Genomic DNA, 14,990 nt, shown 5'->3' with positions numbered 1-14,990 from the left:
TGTTACTAGATACATATTTAGGGCTGTGAGATATCCCAAAGCAAAGAGCACATTTTTAAAATTAATTACAAAACGTATATGCAAGGGCAAAAGAGTAGATTTAACAGCAAAAGCAATTAGACGCATCAAATGCGAGCACATTATTAATAACTATGTATCAAATTTTATTCAGAAAATTTCATATTCATTTCTTCATGTATTTATGCACAGAAGTTGGGAAATTCCTGCAGTACATTAAGATAAGATAAGACTTTATTGATCCCACAACGGGGAAATTTTTTGCGTCACCTCAGCTCAGGTACAGATATATGAAGGAAATACAAAAATACAAATAAGTACAATCAATGAAAAAAAAGTAAGATAATACACTATATACAATGGTAGCATACACAGTATGTGATTATGGATATAGTTGGAATATGGAAGACATAAACTATATAGCTTGGAAGGTCCATTATGCATGAGCCAAAACGTTAAAAATAACCCGAGTTAAATAAAGAACAGCTCAATAAAATGAATACAGCGCGTCAAAATTATGATTTAAATGGAGTAAATGAAGTATCAAAAAATAAAACAGGTCAACAGTGGTAATAAAATACCTTGTAAAAAAGATAAATATAATACATAAGTAACTGAAAAGGTAAGAAAGTGCTGGATAAAAATAAGCAAAAATATACATAAAGTACAACAAAACATTACTCAAGAAATGTAATAACACTAAAAATACTGAACATTATTTATACTTAAAAACAAGTTGAATACAAAACTGCCAATAGAGCTGTACCGCTGGTATTTTCTGTCAAATACACTCACTGGCCACTTTTTTAGGGACACCTTCCTAATATCAGGTTTTTTGCCTGATATTAGATTTAACCAGGGTCACTTCCATCCACGATGTCATACGCCTGCTCCACCACATCCCACAGGTGGTGCACTCCTGGATTAAGCTCCAGTGACTGTGGAGGGCATTTGAATACATCGTTGTGTTCAAGAAACCAGTTTGAGATGATTTCAGCTTCGTGATCTTATCCTGCTGGAAGCAACTTTCAGAAGCAGGGTGCACTGCGGGCAAAACCCCAACCCGACCCTCTCGACGGCGATAATCATATCAGACCACGTTAGCGGCGTTAGAAGACACGAGTTGAACCTGGTTGGCTGCTGAGTGTATATCCTGTTACAGTGGTGGATGTTCACATTAAACACAGTCACCCTAACTCTGAGTGATGTCAGTGTGAGAGAATTTCCCGTTTGCTAGAGCAACAGTGAGGTGCAGCACTGACAGAGTTTAGGTCAGGGGTGTGTGCAGGGGATTCAGGCTCTTCCTCTTCAATAAAACACTGGAAGAAAAACAACAAAAACACACAGACTGTGGTTTTGTTTGAGGATATGTTATTATGTAGAAGCAAAGGAGGGTCTTTCCCAAACTGTCAGCACCCTGGAAGCAGTCTGTAATTTAGCACTAAGCTTTGTCTTTACCTGGTGTAAGGACTCGCCAAAAAGTAAACACTGAAAAATTGCTGCTCACTAAATGTTGGCTCTGGCTAGTCTCAAATCTATAAAAGATGAGTAGGAGTGTGTCGGGTACAAATATTGAAAAGTGATCTGGCATACGTACGTAGCCTCGGAAGGGTCAAAACAGACCAAGTGCTGGAACTCACTGATAAATAGACGTCTTGTTTATTGTTGCCACAGCCATCATCCTAAACAGGAACAACCGATTTCAGCGAGTGCTGGCATTCTGTCTGTTTTCGTTATATCTATAATGACCAGAGCTCTTTCATGGCCCCATATCTCGTCAGCAAACCTCCTTTGTTGCTATCTTTGTCCTTTTTCAGGTACAGGAGCCGCAGACAGACAGGCAGCTGATTGAGACGTCGCCGGTCCTCCAAAAACTGACCCAATTCGAGGAGTCTATCGGAGTTTTGTTCACACATGTGCGCCTGCTGGCCAGAGCCTTCACCTTAAGGACCGTGGGCTTTAACCACCTCACCCTGTAAGTACCTTCGCTGTTTGTTTGTGGATAATAGAGTTACGGCCAATTAAAATGCAAAGTGTGGCGCTAGCAGGCCAGATGCAATTTGCAGGGATGCTGCAGAAATAGCCAGACTTTTATCTGCCGCTCCCTTCAGAGGTGATGAGGCATGATGCATTATAATGTATAATATAATCTGAAATGCTGGGAGTTTTATATGTTGAGCATTTTAAATTGTTGTATCTGTTGTGAATGCGGCAGCCGCCTCCTCCCACATCATCATTATGTTTACCCCCTGCAGCTTATACGTGTTCTCGCCGTCAGTAAAGCTGCTTCTGTAACAAATGATGTCTTGAATGTCATGTTCAAAGTACCTTAGTGAAAGATTGCTTTTTTTTTTTTGGTTTGTTTGTTGGCACAAAGCCTAATCCGAGGGTTTCACAGCCAAGAGTGAGGCCCAGGGGACTGTGAAGTCCTCATGTTTGTAGTCTGCGGTACCTGTGAGGCCGTAACCCTGCTGTCACATGGGAAAAAGGAGGTTTGATTCATGTCTTATTTCACTGTCCACCCTGTGAACTCCTGGATTCTCATTTAAAGCTTTTCGCTTGTCCGTATTTACTTTGTCATCTATATTTATATATGTATAACACTGTTACACAAAAGACCGTTTTTCAGAAAGTAATTTGTTTACTTCACACAATTGAGGGCTGAATCTGAGAAACTAAGGGACACTTTGTCCTTTGCTCCTTCTCCAGCTGGGCAAATAGATTCTAATTTAAATTTCGCTTCCAGTATAAATGAAAACAAAATAATCTGGAAAAAGTTGGTTTTTCCCCCTCGGGTTTCCTGTACAGCGATGCGTTTTTCCTCAGACTCTGGATTTCCTGATTCTGTGGGAAAAAAAAACTGACCGAAGCTGTTTGTGTCTCTGGATCGCTCAGCGTCTCGCAGGCTTTCAGTAACACATGACAGCGTTACTCAGCCTGGGTTTTATGTCGCTTAAACCGAGGCTGCTGTTGCCGCCCATTTGCATTAAACCGACATCTCGTGATGGAGGCAGGCCGGTTGGGACTTGAGGTTGCTTTTATGAGACTTTATATGAGGCTTTAAAGTCAAACACACTCCCTGATTAAACCCTAACTTTCCACGCTCCATCACCTCTACCTTTTTTATTTCATTTAATTAGATTTTTTTAAATTGAAGTATTCAATTGGGGAAAAAAAGTTGTATAAAGGGACTTTTAACCAAAATAATCATGATTATGATTTTTTGAGAGTGGCTGCACCGCCCCACAGTTTGAGATCCAGTCCCCCGTCGCCTGGGTCTTTTGCCAGGTTGTTACTGTAGCAGTCTTCTAGATCATTCAGCTGCTTCCTTAGAGAGGATCTCGTCCCATGGTTGGATGCACTTCAACTCCAGCGCTGCAGCCGGCGTCAGTCGTCCTCCTCCTGCTCTGCTCTCCACTGTGGACTAGTTAACAGAATCTTCTGCAGGTGGAGATTAGGTTCAGAGAATGCAGGCTTAAGGCACACTTCTGAATTGGCTTTGCAGTCTAATAGTCAATTTCGCTTTGGAAGGTTCCTAACTGGGTGAAGTGATCCGGAAGTGTCTGCGTGGCAGTCGTAAAAGCTGGGTGAAGTCTCCTGGATAAGTTATGGATGGAGGGAATTTGACTTTGGTCATGGGAATCTTAAAGGAAAGGAGTTACATTGGATCATCTCTCGAGCTAGAAAGAATAAGAACACATTACTTTGTAGGTTGTGTGCTGGACACACTGGTAAGGGGATTCATGTGAGAACAGTTGGATTCTCTGATAACCGAGTTTCTCTTTTCCTGAGTTTTCAAAAATTCTCCTTCCTTCCTTTCCGTAACCTCGTGACAGTTTCCTTTGAGATATGTGAGAACTTAGAGTGTCATTTTTGAACTATTTGCCCGTGCTCCATGTTTCAGGCACACAGACTTGACTTTAAACACAACAGTCCCACCTACCTGCTGTTTAAGCTTAGTGGCAGCCAATCAGAAGAAAGTTGCATTTAAAAAAAAAAAAGGTTAAAATTGCTTAAACGGTTAAGATTATTAAACTCTATGAATGTTGCAGGTTTCAAACACAACATATTGATCTAAACATGAGCATTAAACTACATACAATAAAACATATGCAGTAATTCTAAGGTGTAAGTTTGCTTTTTCCCCCTTTTTCTATTAATTACAGTGTTTCTCTGCAGCGCTGCTGTGATTTATCACTGACATTGGAACACTGGAATCTTTTTCCCGCCTCTGTTTTGACATCTGTTCAATAGTCAGCAAAGTTACAAACTTCTACAAGGACGACTTAAAAATTGATCGGGAAGAGAGCGGCCGGGTCTGGCCGAAACAAACACGTCGTTATTGTGTAGCTGCGCTCGTTTACTCGTCACACGAAAGGCTGAAAAGATTGCAGATTTCATAGCAAAATGTTTCCGCTAATGAGACCGTTCACTCCAATTTGAGGTGTTTCTGATTCAGACTATGAGAGGGTTATTTGCAACTGAAGCTTAACTCACTTCTGAGCTTCACCAAACAACACACTAGTGGGTTTGACAGCTAAAGCAAATTAGCCTTGGCAGCACACCTCTGATATCTTATTGGCAGGCTGCACTCTGTAATTGCTTGCTTAGATTTAGACTAGGACATTGCTCTGTGTGCGTGTGCGAGTGTGCATGTGTGGATTACATCCACGCACACACACACACACTGCTGTGCATGTTCTAATCCATCACTTAAATGTCAAATATCTCTCCAGTCAGGGTCAAAGTTGATTAGAGGTCCAGAGGTTTGTCTCCTACTGAGCTTCACTTTAAGGACTTTCCAACTCAAGGTTGATCCCAATTTGGTGACCTGACGTTTAAAAACAAATAAATAAATAAAAAAGTCAGGGGTGGCAATTTAAACAAATGTATCTTTTATTTCACTGAATTGTATTGTTGCTTTTCCTGGAGCAAATATGAGCAAATTAATATATTTTCAGGGTAATTTATGTTCAGTAGCTCATTAGTAGCCAAAGGGATGTTGACCTAAATAGAGCCGACTGACTTGAAAGCTGGAACTGAGCAATGGCTGCCCACAAGGACCAAAGGTTATACCAAAGTGGGTCAGGCTGTCGTGATAGAGACAAGAATAAGGTCAGGAAATGGAAAGGAGGGTCACGCGAAAAGGTAGGCCGAAGATGAGGAGACGGGAGTGACCCAGGACAAGCTGACCTAGAAGGAGAAGACAGTGCAAGATGCAGGGGTGGGAGCTGATGGTGTCTTGATGCGGCGGAGACCGGAGGCTAGCATCAGACAGCAGTAATGGAGAGCTGTGGCCCCCAGGCGATGAGCTTCCTGTCTCCTCTCACAGCGGAAGAGCTGGGTGTGTTGCAAGAATCTCACTGTTAGGGAAAAAGGATGAAACGGAGTCCGGCTTTTTCTTTATGTTCAGTGTTTGTTCAATGAGAGCACGTTTCACTGTACAGCTTTGAAAAGAAGCCACTTGAAACATTTATATGTGCATTTATATTTTATACGGTAGTTTTAGGTTAAAAGTGAAAGTTGAAGGAAATTAGTGAATGAAATATTTGTGATTCAGGCTGCTGTGAAAAGCAGAGAAACGTATAAAGTACAGAGAAGCTTCATTGCCGCTTTATTCTCGGACCTCTAATCACTGCAGATTATCTAATAAAGGAGGCCTGTTATGCTCATTTCCAGTTTCCCAGTTTTATTGTTGGACTTGGACAGCTTTGCATGATTCACAAATGCAATTTACAATATTTTATTAAAATTAATCCTTCATCTTATGCTGGGCCTTGATTCAAGAAGTCGATTCATCAACTCTCTGAAGCAAGCTGGTGCAGCTCCTGTCTGCCTTCCCAATAGACTAGCTTAGTTTTGATTGGCTGCCCTTTATAAACAAAAGATTTGGGTTGCTGTGCGCCAGAGATGACCATTTCATGGATCTCATCGATGATGTACGGACCCAGGAGCGAACAAAGCTGACTGTTTAGAGCAGTCTGAATCCAGAACACCTTCTTCACCAAAAGCTTTGTTATCATCTTAAAAGCATTAATATCAGCAGAAAGAAAACAGAGAAGAAACTCTCAATAACCAGCCAAACACTGAATGTTATCCATGAGTCAGTTACACAAAAGGACTACAGAGCTCTAAAAGCTCTCCGAATTTTGTCGAATATTCTTTCAGGACTTGTGTTAAGGTTTGTAGCGTGACGGGGTTTCCCCTCCCAAAACAATGCTGTGAGCTCTTTGGCGTTTAAAAAAATAATTGAATTAACTGAAATAAGTCCTCACGTCACTCATACTTAAATATTTCTACTTTTATCTTCGACCAGTGCCGGTTTAAGTCAAAGGCACTGGTGTTGCTGAGCCGGCCAGCACCTTCGTTCTCTTCAACCCTTCATCAGATTGCTGATTTAACCGCTCCTGTTGTTTTTGCCGCCTCTCTCATAAGTTTACTTTGTTTTTTCAGTCGAATTAAGGCCTCGTCTTATTTTAGATTTCCAGTTAGAAACTACCAAACGAACTGCAAATCTTTAATCTGCTTGATTTTTAATGGAAAAAGTTGAACAGGCCTTGCATGACCATAAAAGTGGTCGTCAGTGAAGTGTCCAGGTGCTTTTCAGCCTTAAGAAAAATGGAGAGTGTGTCTAAAATTGGCTGTAATTTCTGCAATACTTTCCTTGAGCTCCTTGCATTAAAGAGGCACTTCAATCACATCTTGATTGCCTGGGTTAAAATGGTGGTGTGCACCGAGGCGCCTTCACCCAAATTGTGCCTTCACCCAAAAACTATGGACCTAAGTTTATGTTGATGTGGTTTTTACAAAACCTCTCAGCTTTAGATGCTTTGAGAAGTGTTGGGCTTCATGTTTAATGTAAGCATTCACTGCGTATGTATGCGATGGATGTAAGCCAACGCGTAACAGGAATTTGCAATTTACTTTAGTTTGCAAATAGAAATTAAAAAATAACATTGAGCAGTGACGACTCTTTAAGCAAATAGAATTCCACTTGCATGATCTCCTATAAAGAATTTCCTGACCGTGAGATTGAATAAGATGAGCTCAAATAATGCAAGCTTTCAGCCTGTTACATTACATAATTTATTAAATAGTTTGTAAATTAAGCTTTTATATAAATTTAATTCCAGCTTCATTTTCTGTTCAGTGCAGCTTTGCTAGAAGAGACCCTGAGATTTCTTTCTGTCAGAGAGTCATTTTAAATTAAAGCTGCTCTTTTCATGTGGTGCAAATGGTCTCCCCCCTTTTTTTCCCGGTTGCCTAAAATCACTCAGTTTCCTTACGTTCGGAGTCCAAAGTGGCCGCTCCAGTTTCCCCCAACGAAAGCAAAACTTTGTCAGAAGTAGTTGGCGATTACACATCTGAAGCTTACACAAGCATGCACATATGAAACAAGAACATTATTTCCCTAAAAAGAGAAAAATAGGCTTTAAAAATGGTGCGCTTGCCCCTTTTTTGGAGCGGGCAGCCTGTCGCCGCCTCTTCAGAGGGCCTGTTAAAGGTATTTTAGATCAAAGTCAAAGGCGAATAAAGACCTCGGCTCCACACTTTACTTCAATTTCCCCCACCTTACTGGAGCATTGTGCCTCTGCTGTTGAAGTGAATAAGGGATGGCTCTTTGTGCCGCTTCACACGGCGACGCATTCCTCTTTGACCTACTCTATCTCTTCTTTTCCCCCCCATCTCTTGCCTTTTTTTCCGTTTCATCTCTCACTGTCACTCCCCTCTTTGCCTTCCCGCTCTTCCTCCTATTGGATGTGAAATTAGCTCACACTACACCTTTTCAATCGTCTCCTATCCACCACATTCTTTCTGGCATCCCCGGTTTTACTCAGCTCTCAAACGGTATACGTGATAGATTTTGAGCCTTTTACCACACGTGTGCACATGTACAGTGCTGAGGTGCAGGATGAAACCTGACTGAGCTCTGGTCTTTGTTCCCCTCCCCTCGTCCCCCTGCTTTTCCCACCTCAGTTCTCCACGCTCTCATGAGCTGCAGCAGAGCCTTTTCATTAAGAAGCTCTGTGATTATTTTTAATGTGGAGTCTGCATTAGGCAGTGTCCCTTCCCTCCTAATGAAGCTCTGTCCTGGGCCTCGGATACACAGTGATATCAAAAAGTTCTTTGAGTGTGCAACAATTCAAATCAGTTTCTTCTTTCTTGTATTAAAGATTTACATATTTAAGAGGAGTTTGAGTGACAAGTAAAGTTAAAATAAAGAGTTACGAGGAAAATCGATTAAACGTGAAGGCGGCAACATTATGCTGTTGTTGTAGTTTGAAGTTAGCACTCCTACTTCTTATGCTTCTACCATCATCAAGTCAAATAATAAAATAAATAACAATACACATAACAGCTAAAACAAAAGAGCAGCAACAAAACTTTCACAGTGGACACAAAAGCAGTTTTTAGAACTGATTAAAAAAATTGACATCTGTCAAGACGGGTTTCTACGAGGCAGGTCCGGGCCCAGTCGCCGTTCATTTTTAGGTAGGTTTTAGGTTAGGAGAGACCCACTTGGGTGGATGACCTCAGTGGCGCGAAGGCAAAATATGGAGTTAAAAGATCTGCTGTTCTAGAAAAATCAGAAATGATTTCAGATTCAAGTTTGGATGAGTTTCCCTCCTTGTGCACCTGTAGAGTGCTTCCAGCATGGCTGCTAATATTACCTCTCTTCCTGAAAGTAGTTTGTTTACTACTTGAAATTCACCACAGGCCTCCGAGAGCTTTTTCTGTTAAACTGACCAAACTTTCATGTCAAGGATCATCAGCGATGCTGAGATCTGGGTTTCTGGCTACAACTCAATAACCAAACAGCAGCCTTTAGTGTTCAAGCTCAAAGGAAATGCATTAAGCCTGGAGTGCAACCAAGAGCATGCTCACCATTTTGTTTGACATTCACGGGGTTGTGCGCCGTGAAGTCGTGACCGAATCGTTCCAAAATTCTACTTTAACATCCAGAAAACCACAAACCTGAACTGTTGGCACCGAGTGCACTGAAAGTGTTTTTTATGGGTTTTTTTACATCCACAAAGTGAAATTAAAAGTGTTTGGGCACACTGGATAAGATCTCAGACATATTGAGTCACAAGTGCATGTGGTGACTTTCAGGGTGTGATTGGAAATGAACAGCCATGCAGCCAAGCACATCTGTAACTGGAAGGTCGCCGGTTCGATCCCTGGGCTCTCCGTCCTGGTCGTTGTGTCCTTGGGCAAGACACTTTACTTACCGCCTACTGGTGTTGGCCAGAGGGGCCCATGGCGCGATATTATTATTATTATAATTACACCCCAAAGCCAACTACACAGGTGTAAAGGCTTAGCGGAAACTTCAACACTGTACGATCGTTTTTTTAAAGGATGACACTTGATAATACTTTTCTAAATAAACTCATACATGGTGATGCATTGAACTGTCGGTCCAGTTCAACAGTTCTAGTGTATATTTTTCATTGTAAATGGTAAATGGGCCGGTACTTATATAGTGCACTTTTACTCTACCTGAGCACTCAAAGCCGATTTCATCCATTCACACGCGTTTGCGCAGCACTTTATTCCATGCCTTTGAGTGCTTTCTAACTATCTTGCGCACACACAAAGACACACAGACTCGGTATCTTGCCCAGGAACACTTTGATATATGTTCTGGAGGAGCCGAGGATTGAGCCACCGACCTTCCGATTGGCAGGCGGCCAGCTCTGCCTGCTGAACCACAGCCGCCTCAAGATAAACAATTGGTCAAAAGAAGAAAGAAAAACCAAATGAAGACTTTAATCAAAAATCTAGACGGACACATTTCTGCTTAATAGGCTTTAACTGCAGTTTCGCTCTGTTTTAACCTCAGATCTCTTTGGCGGCAGCTCATAAAAGGCAGAAGCGCTAAAAATTGGACAATAAACTTTGGCCTTTTTCTCTCTTTGATGTCAACCACCTCCTCGTCTTCTCCCTCCGTATCTTCCTCTCTCATCTTCAGACTTCCCCTCCTGCGTGGAGCTCTTAGCTATAGATGGATATGCGCTCTGCTGCTGAATATACCTCCCCGCTTGCATGGCGCTCGCTCACGCCCACCCTACCCGACGCTTCCTGCCTGCCTGGCATGGCACCAGCCCACATCTGCAATGCTAATCTATAATTCTGTTTAATTAATGACCATTACAGCAGCAACAGCAGTTGCGTACCCCCCCTCACACCCATCTCGTCCTGCCCTGTCTAACACTGTGCGGGGATTTACAGTATCCTCCCTGCTTTTCACTGGTGGTGGAGAAAGGCAGGGAGCTGATGTACAGTATCACAGTGCTGCCATGAGCTTTTTCCAGGAATTGTTGGAGGGTTAAAAGATGTTCTCTAAAGCTGCGCGCACAGTTGCTGCCTTTGTAGGCTTAGGATTTTTGACAGGCTCTCCTGCAGGTGCACCAGAATTTTTTCTTTTCTCTCTTTTTTCTTCTTCTTACCTTTAAATTTGAATTGCAATCAAAGCTGAAGGATTTCTTCATAAGGGCCTGCTACTTCAGGCTGCTTCCGACTTGTCACACACCCTGTCAGTGCAGCTGTTCCCAGAGGCCACCCATGAAATGTACATCAGCCGACTTTGCCGTTTCTGTTAAAAGACTAAAAGCTCGGTAGATTTGTCGAGAGAGCGCGATGCCTTTCATGCCCCATTGATGTGTACATGAATGACCTCATGTGAAACGCTCCCTGTTCCCCCCTTTTTTTAACCCTCCTCCCATCCCACATATGGTTTCATTCCCCACATTATCCTTCGCTAACCTTGTGTTTTCTCTCCATGCCTCGCCTCTGTTTACCCCACTCGCTGTACCTTTATTTTTCTTATCCAGGGGCCACAACCAGAGGATGGAGTTCCTGGGAGACTCCATCATGCAGCTGGTAGCCACAGAATATCTCTTCATCCACTTTCCTGACCACCATGAAGGACATTTAACAGTAAGATCAAATCACTTAAAACACTCCCCTAAGGCTTTTTTCCACCTGCAGCCATGTACGTCTCACATCTTCCTCTTTTACACCCGTGTTTGGTCTTTATTCCACCGTCTCCTGCCTTTTCCATCATTTGAGGGGTGATATTTCTTTCCCCACCTTCTTCCCTTCTCCTAAATCTGTGATCTTCCTCTTTTTTTGTTGCCTTTTTGCTTCCACAGCTCTCTTCCACTCACCCCCCTCATGCTGTGCCTGTATGTTTACTGTACTCCTCGTGATGGGTATTGTCATGAGACGGAACTGTTCAGTGGTTTTCAGCAACACATCTTTGTTGGCACATTTTTGCAAAAGCTGTCAAGTGTCTGAAAAATAAAGTCGCGTGCGCGCGAACCTGCACGGCTTGTACCACAGGTACAAAGCAAATGATCACACTTTGAACACGCGAGTCCATTTTCCGACGGCGTCTAACAGCATTGCGGCGCCGTCTTTTTAGTCGAGCGTCAGCACTTCTCTTCAGAGGGACCCCACTGCTGGAGGCTGCAAGGATTGAGCTGGTCTAAAAACCGAATAAGAACCTCTGTAGTTATTTTTTTATTTTTATTTTTTATGGATATTTCATGACGTAATTTTTGTAAAAGCATCCAGCGAGCTTTGGTTTAGACACTGAAAGCTCCAGCAATGCCCAAGAGTCAAGACGGGGTACATCTGAAATGGATTTCAAATCGGGAGGAAGAAAAAGTGCCCATTCAACTAGTGCGTGTTTCTGTGGCTCCAGTTGTGATTGCGTGTGTACTGTTAAGGAGGGCATATCACAGCAAGACGCATTCAGTCATATTGCATTCCATTTACATCTTGTAGCTATATTTAAAGTGTTTTTGTTTTTCCTTTTAGGGACTTAAATGTACTTCAACCAATCTAACATGTTGTAAAGGCGCTCAGCTCCAAGTCACAATGCAATATTTAACAGACTAACGTGCAATCACCCTGAAACATTTATTCAGCGTAACCATGTCTGTCTTTGATGAATTATTTCATGTTTCCCTTCCATTTTGATGTTTCTGTGTACTTCTGCACTGTGGATCTTTCTCTGGTGTTTCCAGTGTTCTGACAGGCGGACTTTAAAATGCGATCCTCTGTTTGTTCGCCCGCAGCTCCTCCGTAGCTCGCTGGTAAACAACCGCACGCAGGCCAAAGTGGCAGAGGAGCTGGGAATGCAGGAGTTCGCCATCACCAACGACAAAACCAAACGTCCGGTCGCGCTGCGGACCAAGACTCTGGCCGACTTGTTGGAGTGTAGGTTCCCAGCTCTTTGATTCATCCCTGCAAATCTAAAATGACTAGAAAGACCGTCTTTATAGACGTTTATAGACCCGACTCCTTTTCTTGTATGTCTCTTCAGAATGTGCAGTTTAAGATGGCAGCATGGTGTAACATTATTGATTTCTTTGTTCTCTCTGTGGTGGATGTCAAACAAAGTCACTTCTCTGCTTAAGAGGCTGGAAAATGCTCCCTGTGTGCCGCTGTAGTTTTTATTTTGGGCTTTTTTAATCTTCCTGCTACAGCTGCTAGATTTTCTCATAATTAATGAGCTATTAATTGGCTTGTGGTTCTGCCAGCTTAATAAGACTTGTGTTTTTTTACCAGTATGTGACTTGCAGTACAATAAATGTATGCAATATCACTGGATTCATCAGAACTGCAGTCTGGATGGGTCATGGGAGTTTGACCACCAGGTCTACATGACGAGGTTTATGACCGCACTCCCCAAAATTACATTTTTATAGCCCATCAGGTTCTTGTATAACTAAAGTTAGAGCTCTTTCTGGCATAAAGTCGAGCATATTTTCAGTGAGTGTCAGACTCCTCTAGGACTCCCCCTTATTTCCTATCCTGTTTGTGATATTCATGGACAGGATCAGCCCTAGGTAGGAGGGGGCTGATCCTGTCCATCTATCTCGAGAACCTCAAAAAAACCAATCCCGTTTTGTTTAGTTTTTTTGTTTTTCATTATCTTCATCAGAGCTTGGCCTTCAACCTTTAAATGCACTGGAATCTTTTGCAGCCAGGATAAGAGTCAGTATACCTTAGCAAACAGGCTTGGCCAACTCCAGGCGTCGAGGGCCGGTGTCCTGCAGGTTTTAGATCTCACCCTGGGTCTACATCAAATGATTAGTTCATTAGCAGGCGTCTGGAGAACTTCAAGACATGTTGAGGAGGTAATTTAGCCATTTAAATCAGCTGTGTTGGATCAAGGACACATCTAAAGCCTGCAGGACACCAGCCCTCAAGGCCTGGGATTGGACACCACTGCCATAGCAGGTCACAGTAGACGCACTTCTCTTTTCTGTTGAAAAGAGTCAGTTGAGGTGACTCAAGCTTCTGCTTAGGATGCCTCCTGTGCACTTCCCTTTGGAGCAGCGGTCCCCAACCCATGGACTGGTACCGGGCCCCGAGAGTTGAAGCTCGGGTGTGAAATTTATGGTTTTTATTGTTTTTATTGTTAACTCGGTTTGCCTAGGTTTTTTCCCATGTGTTAGGAATAAATCTTCTTTTTTTGAGGTACCGGTTTTATTTTGTTGTATTTATTCGCGATACCTTAAAGTCTGGTCCGTGAAACTATTGTCAGACATAAACCGGTGTGTGGTGCAAAAAAGGTTGGGAACTGCTGCTTTGGAGGATTTCTGGATGGACCCAAACCCGCTGGAAATATGATATATTTCATCTGGCTTGGGAAAGTCTGGAAACTGTTGCTGAATGTCTGGATTACCCCACTTGGCCTGCTGCTGGGGTACAGGTGGGATGCAAAGCAGCTTAAATAGCACCACCAATATAAAGTCTTTTCCAGACATGGAGTTTGTAATATCACTGTGCTCTTCAGTCTGTTATAGAGATGGCTTTCTGTCTCTTAGATATGGCCCACGACTTCATTCATACATATCCATAACGAGCCATATTACTTGCAGTATTATAGATAATAGAGTTTTCTTACCATGGCAGCTATTTTTGTGTTCTCTGCAATGTTTATGGGGCCACAGCTAAGCATAAAACAATCGGTGAGTTGTCCAGTTGGATTATTCTGCTCCTGCTTTAATAGACATTTTGGTATTTCTGGTTATTATCAGTGGCAGTGGGCAGTTAATCCCCACGATTTGCAACTGGATTCTGTGTGGAAATGACCAGGAAATGGATACTGACACCACACATGACAGCGTGTCTCACAACTAAAGATTAAAACGCTGAAAATACAGCCAATATATGTGCTTCAAAAGTGGTGGGTTTGTGCTTTTGTCTCTCTGGTGTTTACACAAAGAGTGAGTTTGTTTTTAATGATTAGCTAAACAGAAAAATAGAAATAACAAAGAAGTGAAAAATAATGTGCCCCAGGGCGCTGGCAGTGAGTAGGCAGCACCTGCCACTGTCATTCAAATCTATTTTAGTATGTATAAATTATAATAAGTACGAGTATAATATAATTAGTGTTGGACCACCTGGTTTTCATGATTTTGGTCATATTTGTGCATTTTAGTCTTGTTACTGTGGCTCTGGTGATAAGGACCTATGTTAATTTTACCTGCTATTTAAGGTGTAAACAAAGGTGCTGCCACAGTGAGGAGAGTTCAGTCCATCAGTGTGGTACTTCTGTTCTGTCAAACTCATCTGGTAGAGTTTGTGGGTGGGAAGCCTGTCAGGGATCAGCCCGTGTCACCGGTGCTTTTGAGACTCTTTTCTGACAAGCGAATTAGAAATCCATGGCCCTTTTCTAGGCCGCTCTCCATCACGACCAGGAAACAGCCAACAAGCAACTAGGCAAATAAATCAGCCCATAGTAACGTATTGGAAACATGCCATTACTGTATGGGAAATATATGCTGGAGGCCATTAAGAAGCTGTCTCTCCGTGGTGCTCGATACTTTCGTCCACTGCATTACGCTGACAGATTTATTTTTTCACATGTAAAATGTGATTTTCTACATAAACATACTAAACTCGTATGATATAGTAGCACAAGTGCATATCATTAAACAGTAAGAGGA

At 42.4% G+C, this 14,990-nt stretch overlaps 1 protein-coding gene across 6 annotated transcripts in view; it reads left to right on the top strand.

The window, feature by feature from the left end:
- Positions 1-14,990, top strand: part of drosha (drosha ribonuclease III) — a 146,820-nt gene that overhangs the window by 107,476 nt on the left and 24,354 nt on the right. For all 6 annotated transcript variants that reach the window (XM_087846311.1, XM_087846310.1, XM_087846309.1 and 3 more), the window contains 3 exons: positions 1,836-1,993; positions 10,857-10,962; positions 12,108-12,249. In XM_087846311.1, the coding sequence (XP_087702437.1) occupies positions 1,836-1,993; positions 10,857-10,962; positions 12,108-12,249 (406 nt within the window). The remainder of the gene's footprint in view (positions 1-1,835; positions 1,994-10,856; positions 10,963-12,107; positions 12,250-14,990) is intronic.

The sequence above is a fragment of the Neolamprologus brichardi genome, chromosome 9 (genome assembly GCF_056152115.1).
Source record: "Neolamprologus brichardi isolate AB-2024 chromosome 9, ASM5615211v1, whole genome shotgun sequence".
In the NCBI taxonomy this organism is placed as follows: Eukaryota; Metazoa; Chordata; class Actinopteri; order Cichliformes; family Cichlidae; genus Neolamprologus; species Neolamprologus brichardi.
The sequence above is the reverse complement of the archived record's forward strand: the minus strand, read 5'-3'. Positions and strand labels throughout refer to the sequence as shown.